The 12,438-nt window shown below is 38.3% G+C and overlaps 1 protein-coding gene across 7 annotated transcripts in view; it reads left to right on the top strand.

Moving 5' to 3' along the window:
- LOC117329220 (neurobeachin-like) overlaps positions 1-12,438 on the top strand; it is a 313,249-nt gene that overhangs the window by 75,010 nt on the left and 225,801 nt on the right. For 3 of the 7 annotated variants that reach the window (XM_033887039.1, XM_033887046.1, XM_033887043.1), the window contains 11 exons: positions 633-656; positions 3,902-3,973; positions 4,491-4,869; positions 5,796-5,815; positions 6,544-6,930; positions 7,134-7,260; positions 7,848-7,956; positions 8,177-8,343; positions 8,793-8,914; positions 9,289-9,429; positions 9,928-10,064. In XM_033887039.1, coding sequence (XP_033742930.1) covers positions 633-656; positions 3,902-3,973; positions 4,491-4,869; positions 5,796-5,815; positions 6,544-6,930; positions 7,134-7,260; positions 7,848-7,956; positions 8,177-8,343; positions 8,793-8,914; positions 9,289-9,429; positions 9,928-10,064 — 1,685 coding nt within the window. Of the gene's footprint in view, positions 1-632; positions 657-3,901; positions 3,974-4,490; positions 4,881-5,795; positions 5,816-6,543; positions 6,931-7,133; positions 7,261-7,847; positions 7,957-8,176; positions 8,344-8,792; positions 8,915-9,288; positions 9,430-9,927; positions 10,065-12,438 lie in introns of all 7 variants that reach the window. The other 4 variants (XM_033887042.1, XM_033887044.1, XM_033887041.1 and 1 more) reach the window with 4 other exon arrangements.

The following is a 12,438-nucleotide window of genomic DNA, read 5'->3' as shown; positions in this document are numbered from 1 at the left end:
GATATTGATATTTTAAAAATCATTGATAAAATATGTAGTTAAATAACATCCTTATAAGAGAAGGCCAAATTTTATATGTCCAAAAATTGCTTAATTGATTATATCAACGTCTCATTCATCTCTTGTGTTGATTTTTCTACCTCCATCACACAAGAGTGGACATATTCTCATCACTGGATTAAGGTGTAATTCTTTGTTTATCTTTGTTTATATGTTATATACTCATACTAAGAAATATCTTACAACAATTCAGTACATATTATATAAAACATATCTCATTCCTGGAAATTATATTAGCATTACTATAAATATTTTGTAGTGAAGGTAGATCATTAATTGCTATGGATTTATTTTGATGTCTGATATTATATCATACCTAGATTGTAGTGTCATGACTTGAAATTAATACTTGCACTCAGCCATCTTATTTACAAGTGCCTAAGAAATTTCCAGGTAATGCTATTTCTTTCTGTACTATGTTTAATGAGGCAGTTATAGAGCTTGTAAACTAGTTCTAGAGCTAGAGAAATTCTTAGTAGATAACCTGTATTTATATGTAAATAATCCATTCTACTGCTTTAAAGAATTTAGATATGTAAAGTAGACATCTTTGCTTTTCACTCTTTTTTCAGAAGTTCCTAAGACAACTCAGAATGGTAATTCTTTAAAAAAACAAAACTTGCACATCATGGGCGATTCCTTGCAGAATTTGCAGAAACTGTCCACCCAATGCATTACCTCCCCTTGCTTGTTGCCATATATTGATGTTGTTACTGATTGGTCATATTATTTGGTGTCATGTGACTATTTGCATGTCAATTCATGGTTTTCTTCCAGGTTTTATTTTCATTTTGAATGAATAAGATTTTTGTTTCTATTTATTTTCACCAGTTTTATTTGTTCGACCGTTGTAACTGGTAACAGAATGGGTGTATGTGGTCAGCTGTGGTCACTCTACAATCAAACTTCATCCTACTGTCTTTGATTCCTACCCTGTTTTAGCATCCCATATAAATTTTTCAACTGAAACAATTTACTGTAACACCCTAGAGACATGGAAGGCTCTTTTATAATCTGTTGTATCTTTGAGTGATGTATAAGCATTCTTTGGCATTATTAACAAACTCTGTAACAATAGATCATTGACCATTTATCCTATATCTACCAACCATTACATTGATATATCCATTTATTTTCTTTGTCAATTCACTATTGGAAATTCCACTGTACATGATTCCTCTCTGAAATATTCCATGCATAAAGACGTAATATATAAGAACAAGTTGACAATATATTTATATAATTATCTAGTGGATATCAACAGAATCTATTGGAAACTTTGGGGGGGGGGGGGGGGGGGGGATCCTAACATGTTTCTATACTAACTGTGATTGTAATATTTTCATATATGTTATATAAATTGAAACTTTTTCTTTCCTGTGATCTTTGACCTTTAGTTAATTGTATGTTGACCCTGAACTTTTTGAACAATTAAATGGTGTGTGAGCCAACTGTTGATCTAAGGCATGCATGTCAATGATTGAACCCTAAACCATTGATTGTGTGATGGTGGTTGGCCTTGACCTGCCATTTTTTGCTTTTTGGTGTTTGACCATGAGGTTGTAGTTAGATGACCTTGACCTGTAGAGGTGGATTGATGATTTTGGCCCTTGAACCTGAGCTTACGGGATGCATGTGAAATGTAGATAGTATGTCCAGGTGCATGTTACTAAAATGGATTAAAATTTTAAATTCAAGAAAATGTTGATTCTATCAAATGTTTTTTTTTTTTTTTGAAGAATTATTGACTCTGCCAGGACAAAAATAAGGTTTTCCATCCTTTATAGATACCCTATCTACCTGGTGTCCATGGTTACCAACTCCATTTTGTCATGCTACCATAAGCTTACATTAATAATGAAATTCTTGTAAAACCCTTTGGGGAATCTCCTTTGTCTTAGTGGTTGTCCAGCCATGCTGGACCCCCATCTCATAGTATTTACCGTCATCTGTATTTGATTGGTGCATTTCATGTATTTCATTGCCGTGATCAATAGCAATAATGGGGGTATGGATATTTGTACATAATATCAGAATGGAAATCTGTTACCTCATATTGTGTTACTTATCCCACACAAAATAATGTATATAACTTCATTTGGTAATACATAAAACAGAGCTTTTGGTGACAAAAAAATACTGCCTTTAAATTTCCGTAGTATACCCTGGTACAGATTTATTTGAATGCTTTCCTCTGCTAACATGACAACAAGTTGATCTAAAGTGTGTCAAGAACCATGGTTATTCTGTAGTTACCTCCCTTAGTATGGGAACTTCAACTAAACGTGCTAGCTACCTTGTCCTTGTACCATCAGACCTTAGGACACTTGTCTGACAAGATACTGTCTCATATATCCCCACATCCCTCCTATTTAACCTTTGTTGTCTTCCAACTGTGTATTTATGTTTCCAGACGAGTCTCGTCAAACCCCGGTACGTCTGTCTAACAGTAAATCGTACTTCCCCTCTGACCCGTTATGTCATAATGTCAGTATATTGTATATGCACTGCAGCGTATTGCCAGATTGGCAGGTTGTATCATTATATTGTATCTATTTACATATGTATTAATTGACTGAACTGCCTAGGTTCTTTTGTATGGAACTATTAAAGCCACATTGTCCATCTGAACATCACTCATTTACAAAACATACCACAACGAAATTATATCCCTTATCATCCAGCTACTTGGTTTTATATCACAATATATAAATATAATCAATATATTCTGCTAGATAATATAGTAGAGAGCCAATCATCCTAAGCCGACAGGTTTGAGATATAATAACTACCACATAGTATTCACCATGGTGTATCACTAAAGTTGTAACAAAAGTCCGACAGTCTGGGTTTACATTTTTGGCAGTTGATTTTAGTTACCATTTTGCAATCTTCTTGGAGATAAATTAAATACTATTTAAAATAAAAAATTACTGACTGGCAGTGAATCACTTCATGCAGGTAATTAAAATATGCTAATCAATTTAGATAAATCACAGTTGGAAAATTTCTTTGGTATTTAAATAGATGATAATGATGGCAAGATTTATTGAAAATAATGATAAAAAATGTCAAGGATGGCCACATTAACAAGTTAAATTGTTAAAAAGAAAAAAACATTAAGTCTGGAAAGTTTGATAGCATGATGTGAAGAGTAGCACTTTAGGCATACACGGTAGTTTTAGATTTCTGCAGATTAATTACTCTGTTTAAATTTTTGATAATTAATTATGAAGTCAATATAAATCTTAGTGCTGCTTTTCATTTGTATTGCTCTAATTAAAACAAATTTAAGTTAAAGTGTGCTGTATAATTTAATTTGTTTGATTTAATATGTAGCTTTGTCTGCTGGGTCAACACTGCAGGATTACTCACTGCCAAGTGTGAAAAATTAATGTAATATTTTACTATTTTCACATAAAATAACTAATGCCGTCTTTAAAACTTTTCTGGAAATTTTCTAAAATTAGAACTAAACTGTTTTCCATCTTAATCTGGTGAATGTTTAAACAGCCTTACTTAATGAACTTGTAAATTGTTTTTGAAGATTGTTAAAAATTAAAAACTAACACATTTAAACTGGTGCATTTTTCCATCTCATCTTTCCTTTCCTATTTTAGAGTGACAGGGACACAAGTTCAATAACCAAGATTCAAACACTAATCGTTTGGGAAATTTTTCCTTTTCACTTTTCCTATCCTAATCAGGTATAATCAGGGAAACAGGTAATTTACCTGTGGTTAACACATCTTTATAATCAGATTACTAAACAGATATTTTTTTTATTCCGAATGGTAACGAATAAGCAAGTGTCTGAATCTTAGACTTTTTCAACATTCAGATGTGCCAGTTTCAGGGGACAATATGGCTTTAAGGAGAAGCATTCAAAGCAGCTTACAAATGACATGGCTCGGTCAGTATAATAATGATGGACAAAGGTCAAGCATATGTTGACCCTTATCCTTAGGTAGTTACATATCATCAGTGAAGCATGTATTTTCTTTGTCTAAAGCAGCATGTTTGATATATGATAAAATTATTTACAAGGAAGACAAAAATCTGTTTACTATTGAGGGTATGGCAGATATTGATGATAACTGATCAATTCATTATCAGGCATTTTAAAGTAGGATGGCATGGCAAATTTGGCAGTACAGGTGCACCATATACAATTTGCACTGCTTTCTGCATCAGATGTGTGATTTCACTTTGCATTTAAAAAAAAGTCTTTAATGTCAAATGTGCCAAAAATTAATTTTTGAAATTTCTTGTGTTAAAAATGTTACATATTTGTGGGTGTTGATTGCATGGGTACACAATTTTGATATTTGATATAAATTATTTAACTGTGTTTAACCTAGTTTTCATTAGCATGTTACTGCCCAATGTTTTGACTCTGTTGTATGTGATGACATGTGACAATGTTGTAGATGATGAAGACTCAGAGTCTGTGGACCAGTCCAGTACAGACCTTAACAGAACTGCTGACTCGGCTGATGCTGGTGAGGAGGTCGAAGAGACGGAAGAGGAGGACGACAAGAAGGAGGAGGAAGACGACAAGAAGGAGGAGGAAGACACAGATGACAAGGAAGCCACAGAGAAGGTGGCAGAGGAAGTTGTTGATGATAAAGAGGATAAAGGAGATGAGAAGGAAGAACAGGAAGAAGAGAAAAGTGAAGAGGAAACAGCAGATGAACAGAAAGTTGAAGATAAACCTGAGGATGAACAAGAGAAGGCAGAACCTGATGGAGGGAGTGACCCAGAGAGTACACCACAGGGAAGTGAGGCTACACAGGAGGAACAGGAGGAGGAAGGTAAAGGTAAGGGGATGACACAGAGAGTACACCCCAGGGAAGTGAGGCTACACAGGAGGAAGGTAAAGGTAAGGGAATGACACAGAGAGTATATCCCAGGGAAGTGAGGCTACACAGGAGGAACAGGAGGAAGGTAAAGGTAAGGGAATGACACAGAGAGTACACCCCAGGGGAGTGGGGCTACACAGGAGGGACAGGAGGAAGGTAAAGGTAAGGGAATGACACAGGGAGTACACCCCAGGGGAGTGAGGCTACACAGGAGGAACAGGAGGAAGGTAAAGGTAAGGGAATGACACAGAGAGTACACCCCAGGGGAGTGAGGCTACACAGGAGGAACAGGAGGAAGGTAAAGGTAAGGGAATGACACAGAGAGTACACCCCAGGGGAGTGGGGCTACACAGGAGGGACAGGAGGAGGGAGGTAAAGGTAAGGGAATGACACAGAGAGTACACCCCAGGGGAGTGAGGCTACACAGGAGGGACAGGAGGAGGGAGGTAAAGGTAAGGGAATGACACAGAGAGTACACCCCATGGGAGTGAGGCTACACAGGAGGGACAGGAGGAGGGAGGTAAAGGTAAGGGAATGACACAGAGAGTACATCCCAGGGGAGTGGGGCTACACAGGAGGGACAGGAGGAGGGAGGTAAAGGTAAGGGAATGACACAAAGAGTACACCCCAGGGGAGTGGGGCTACACAGGAGGGACAGGAGGAGGGAGGTAAAGGTAAGGGAATGACACAGAGAGTACACCCCAGGGGAGTGAGGCTACACAGGAGGAACAGGAGGAAAGTAAAGGTAAGGGGATGACACAGAGAGTACACCCCAGGGGAGTGGGGCTACACAGGAGGGACAGGAGGAGGGAGGTAAAGGTAAGGGAATGACACAGAGAGTACACCCCAGGGGAGTGAGGCTACACAGGAGGGACAGGAGGAGGAAGGTAAAGGTAAGGGGATGACACAGAGAGTACACCCCAGGGGAGTGGGGCTACACAGGAGGAACAGGAGGAAGGTAAAGGTAAGGGAATGATACAGAGAGTGCACCCCAGGGGAGTGGGGCTACACAGGAGGAACAGGAGGAAGGTAAAGGTAAGGGGGTGACACAGAGAGTACACCACAGGGGAGTGGGGCTACACAGGAGGAACAGGAGGAAGGTAAAGGTAAGGATATGACACAGAGAGTACACCCCAGGGAAGTGAGGCTACACAGGAGGAACAGGAGGAAGGTAAAGGTAAGGGGATGATACAGAGAGTACACCACAGGGGAGTGGGGCTACACAGGAGGAACAGGAGGAGGGAGGTAAAGGTAAGGGAATGACACAGAGAGTACATCCCAGGGGAGTGAGGCTACACAGGAGGTACAGGAGGAAGGTAAAGGTAAGGGAATGATACAGAGAGTACATCCCAGGGGAGTGGGGCTAAACAGGAGGAACAGGGACAGGAAAGTAAAGGTAGCATATAGTAAGGTACAAGAGACTGAGAGTTCCACAGAAGGTGTCGAAGGTAAGTCTAGGAGTGTCACAGAGAGTACAAGGGACTGAGGCTCGACAGGAGCGGGAAAAGGAGGGGCAAAGGTTAGGATGAGAATACACAGAGAGCACATGTTAAGGAACTTAGTTTTCACAAAGGGCATTTAGTTGCTGGCGGTTGATGTTTTGAATTAACATTTTTTGCAGGAGAAAGACCTGAATCAGAGGGCCAAGAGGCTGAGGAAGCTCAACAGAAGATTCCAGAGGCTTCAAAGGAACCAGTTGCAGTTAGTCAGCGGGCAGAGGATACTGAAAGCAAGCCAGACAGCTTACCAATATCCGCCATTACCGTGGACGTGCACAGCAACCGGGAACAGAAACCTCAGCTGGAGAAATTGGATCTGGAAGCAGCAAACATGCCCATGCCCGTGGATAACCTACCCTCACTTCCTGGGGAGGGTGGATCATTGACTGAACGTCTGGAGCGGGCACTAGGGCCAGTTGCACCACTGCTCAGGGAGATATTCGTGGATTTTGCTCCATTCTTGTCTAAAACACTGATAGGTTCACATGGACAAGAACTTCTTATTGGAGGTAGGTGATAGGGATATCATGATCAGTGGGTAAAAAAATGATATGCACATTTCGAAAGAAATATTTTCATTTTTCTACTTCAACAGTACTATCATATCATGATAGAAATACGTTTGTCACAAAAACTAAGAGATTAATGATATAAGAGTTACCTTTTGGTTTAAAAAACGCTTTGTAATTGAACTTTGAACCTTGACCCTCAGGCCTGGTGACTTTAAAGCAGAGTACCTCAGTGGTGGAGTTGGTTATGTTGCTGTGTTCCCAGGAGTGGCAGAACTCATTACAGAAACATGCCGGTCTAGCATTTATAGAACTAGTCAACGAGGGGAGGTAAGTTCTATGCAATTGCAAGGGTAGGGGTGTCTCAGAGACACAAATGGAATTTAGAAAGACATGCATTCAAACCATTAGGTATTGTAAAACGGTTATTTCCCATGGGGTTACATATTAGTTCAGATCTGATTGTTGCAAACCTATATATCGATAATCATCTTTTTCCACAACTTGAGTAATTTCTAGGCTTAGAATGATCATGGCCATTCTGAAAAATAATAATCTAACTTCCATAACCTCAAAATAATGAAATGTTTCCCTATAACTGTCTGGATTCTAGAACTTTGATATTATTTTAAACCAATGAGCAGTCTCTAAAGTTTTAAATGCAGAAACATATTCCAGCTCCTTATTTTCCAAATCATAGCCTGTATTATTTTCATAGAAGGACATCTTGGCATGAAAAGACGTTTTTGACTGTCATCATTTCACTGTATGTTTCTTGTGTCAGAGTACTGTTTTTCTGGTTATGTATCACAACATAATTTACTATAGGTTTATTCGTCCAGATTCTGAGAAAACTTGACTCCATAAACATTATTTGCTCATTAGAACTTTTCTTACCCATGATTGTTACATTTCAGACTCTTAGCCCACGCTACGAGAGATCACATTGTACGTGTGGCAAATGAGGCAGAATTCATTCTCAACAGGATGAGAGCTGAAGATGTCCAAAAGCATGCAGAGTTTGAGGTAGGTAGTGAGAACTACGCGAACAGGTTTGATCATGGTAGATTTTCCATTATCCAATCCCATTGTGCCAAGAAATGCCATCGTGTCGCCTTGTTTCTGCAAGAAAAAGAGTGCAGAACATGTAGAACTTCACTATATAGTGCTTTGGAGCCAGAGGAATATCTTTTCCTTCTTTGCTTGACGCAGGACACAGATCATGTAATTTCTCTTCTTTTTCTAGTCTTTAGGAGCTCAGACAATGTTGGACAGAAAAGAGGAAGAAAAACTATGTGACCATCTTATAAAATCTGCCAAGAGAAGGGACCATGTGGCCGCTGTCAAGCTAAGGGATAAAATACTCAACATATTGTCAAACAAACATGGGGCCTGGGGCGACTCCTCCAAGAAGTAAGCATACCTAAAATTGGATTTTGTTAGTTTAATTGGCTTTGAGAATCAAATGATGTATATATCACGTACCAGGATGATAATTCTTTATTTTGACATTTTTCTAACCATCTCTTATATTTGTTAATATAGTTGGGTTTTCACATAATGTGGACTTCATTTTGATATGCATTGTACTAATTAACAAAGATGTTCGTAGCTACATTTTACAGTTCTTTGCCACCCGATGTAACAGGATATAAAAATCATGTTTGTCTTTTACTGGAAAATTATTGTCGAAATCGTTGTCATCAACATTTAGTATTCCTCTTACCTTTCAAAACAGGTTTTTTTTTCACGCAGAATTACGTGTATTGATCAAATTAAGATGATACAAATGTTCTTAAAGATTTTTGAAAGAAAGAACTTGCTCAAGGATTGATGTGAATCCGACATTGTATTCCTCTTAGGAGATCTGAACATTGGAAGTTAGATGTATGGGAGGATGATTCCAGAAGGCGGAGAAGGCTTGTAAAGAATCCCAATGGTTCTTCCCATCCTGACGCCACTCTCAAGGCTGCTATAGAGCATGGTATGTCCAGCCATAAGCTAATTCAGAGTATTTGTTCTGAATGGAAATAGCGGTTAACTAAAATATTGGGAGTTCCATAACATACTGTAGAATGAAGAACATAATAAAACTTATGACAAATCCATCCAAATTTTGTCATCACAGAAGATTCTAGGTTGGGTCTATATAGACACTAGTGTTTAACTAGATTCAACAAAACAGTTCATATGCAATTAGCAAAACATGTAGGAACCGCCTGTATGAAGGAAAACTGAAAGCAGTATTCAAGGGAGATATCATTTGTGTATGTATGTTCTTAAATGAAGGACTTGGTCCCCTTGAACACTGCTAATTGAATGCAATTGCTATATGAAAATTTGGTCTTTGGATTTCAGGAGCAACAGAGGATGCCATTAACCAGGCACGAGAAGCATTCCACGCCCACCTAGCGTCGACTAAACGGGCACAGCAGACACCCGATTACACGGACGAGGAACTGCTCATGGAGGAGCGTGACTTTGAACAAGACTACGCAGGTACAGTAAAATTAGCCATTAGACTTATTCCTACAGTAGCTATGATTTACCATAACTACACAAAACAAGAACAGTTAAACCGAAAAGGAAAGCCAAGATTTTAGAAGTTTGGTCAGCTTATATGTACTTATTATGCAATGTGTTAGCAAAAACAATTGATTTCTTATCGTTGGGACTTGGTCCCTTCTCAGTAGCTAAGGTCTGATGGTCTCAACGGTATCTTCACGTTATGGAGTCATCACTATGAACCTTACTTCTGGGGTGGCCTGATATAACTCAAACCGTCTGGCATTGTTCTAACAATGAGCTTCCCAGAGAGAGACATTGCTGAAAGACAATAGTTTTTGCAATGAGAGAAACCTATCAATATCTCTTTTCCAAGTTTTGGCACGGAAAAGATGTGTGACCCTATTTGTTGCTTTATGCGAACAAGAGATATTTACTCATTGTAATTAAGTTAAAACCAAACAATGCATTAAGTTTTGAATGTTTTACCAGGCCCAGTGGCTCTGTCGACTACGTGTAAGCTGATAGCACCAGGGGTAATGGTCAACGGGACGATGGCTATCACCAAGACGGAACTGTACTTTGAGATGGACGAAGACAACGAGGAGAATAAAAAGATGGACCCACAGGTTTGTACATGGCAGGTAGTCTATGTTTTATGTTATCTGTTTACACCAAGGAACGTAGGGGAATTACACGTTGATGCTGTGCTAACCCATGACGTTTTTTTTCGCAGATTTTGCATTTCTAGTGTTTTTCAGGTTGTTCCCACAGGGGACGAATGTGTGCTTATGATGCATCTCAGGGAACGTGAACTAAAGTGGTTTGTATTATATCTGTTATATATTTATCTAAACGTGTCAATCTTCGATGGTATACGACTGCAGCTACATTTGAAACAACTTTGCTGCACGCCTTGGTCATTGCCACAAGTATAGTAGTAGGTAAGTACTGTAAGGCCAAAGTATTAATAGCACTGATACAATATTTGTCAAGTGTGTTTCAGCATTCATTGCCGCTATTTCGAACAGAGTACTTTAGAACTGGAGCACTTATAAAGGAGGACATGTTCAGTGTGGAAAAAGTCAGGATGGATAGACAGTCGCTCCAGGAAAACATGGAGGAATCATCATTATGCTCACGGTGATTTTGAAATGATTTATGTTTATGGCATTAAATGTAAAATGCGAATAAAATATATGAATTGTATTTCGTTTGTTATATATAAAGTGTGCTTGTATATAATAGATCAGAGACTTGTATATTACATACAAGTCTCTGAATAGATCGTGTCTTGATATTTGAAAGTGACGCTTGCTTCATTGATGTATACTAACAGAGGAAACGTTAACCCAGTATGAAATGTTGCTTCCGACCAGATTTCTGGGCCCAGTTGTTCAAAGGGGATAAGCTTGCTTAATCACTTGATTAGTGAAAATCATATTTTCCCTTTTCTTCAAAATTTGAGTATGTGTATTCCTTAAAATTGTCAAGTTAGATTTACCAGAAATCATTTGATCAGGATTTAAAATTGTTGTTAGATTGTGATTAGCCTAATCACCCGTTGAACAACTGGGCCCTGGTTGCAGGTCTGGTACATGTAATCCAGCCAATCAACCTAGTCAAGTCCCTGAAGAAAATGTGTTTCTTAGGTTTGTTGCTATTTACTGTGTAAATGATACATGGAATGGGTATTTTCTTTATACGAGATAAAGAGAAGGTTTTTGAGATTTTGAATGTCAAAAATATACACTCCTGGTATAAATAGAAAGTCATAGGATTCCAGGTGTAAACAGGAGGTAATTCCCTAGGTATAGGGGTTACTGTCTTCCAAGTACTGGTGTGCTCTGATATGTTATTAAACCTATCAAATAACATCATTTTTCTGGTTGGGAAATCTTCAAACTTTAATTTGATATAAATTTCACAATATTTGAACTTCAAATGAGCATTGAGGGGATGGAGACATTGGCTAATAACATGTACACTAGTAGTGAAATAATTAGTTGTGCGAGACCTTGCAGTTTCATATCGAAACTCATTGGTCAAGCCGGAAGTCTGGTCCGAGTAATAGAATAAATCGATCTGATTCTTGAGAAAATAACCTCAGTGATGTAACTTTCATAAAATACTGTTATGAATTAGAAGTGTCAGATTTACTCTTCTAGAATCTTACTTTTTCTTTACAATAGAATTTAATCGTTAGCAATGCCAAGTGTAAATGTCTACGATAGCTGATCTTTCCAATTTCCAAAATAGGATTCTGGCATGAACTAGATATAATATTAAGTTTAAATATTATATATTTAATTTTTCTATTATTTGCGTTAAACAGTAATTTAGGGTGCCTGCTAAACGTGAACATACGATGATTGAATAAATCTATATGAAAATGTCTCCTAGTCATTGGAAAATATAACTTTGCCAATTAAGTTTATACATTTCTATATGACGTGGTAGCATTTCCAACATGGAAAAATATGGTTGATTGTAACTACCGTAAATAGTCTGATGGAATGTGTCGGAAGTGGGATAGAAGACGCTAGGTACCCCATCGTCATCAGCTCATCGTGGAAGATGAGATACTTCTCGCGGTAAGTACAAACGTTTTACCGGCGTGACGTCTGTGTATTTAAAGTGTTTGTTCGAGTGATACATACATCGATGGAATGGTATCAGTAAAATGTTCTCTGTATTAACATATTGCGGTTTGTTGTGCATGCACACGTGGACGAGATGGAACCCTGCTTTCAGATTAATTTTACTTTCACTTTGGCGACTAGATTAAAATGAAGTACTTTAACATTATAACATGGTTACATGAAGGGAAACGTGTGACTATGATTACTTTGACAAACATGATGAATACACAGGCGTCATTTCGTGTCTGTCCTGTGTCCTTTCTGGGTGCGAGAGGACTTCAGACAGAAAATTAACAGATATGACACCTTGCACCACGGACTTCCTATTGGGGAAGGCTGATAAAGGGTGGCGTATCGAAAC

The sequence above is a fragment of the Pecten maximus genome, chromosome 6 (assembly GCF_902652985.1).
Source record: "Pecten maximus chromosome 6, xPecMax1.1, whole genome shotgun sequence".
Taxonomy (NCBI): Eukaryota; Metazoa; Mollusca; class Bivalvia; order Pectinida; family Pectinidae; genus Pecten; species Pecten maximus.
Note: the sequence above shows the minus strand (reverse complement) of the source record. Positions and strands in the feature narration are given on the sequence as shown.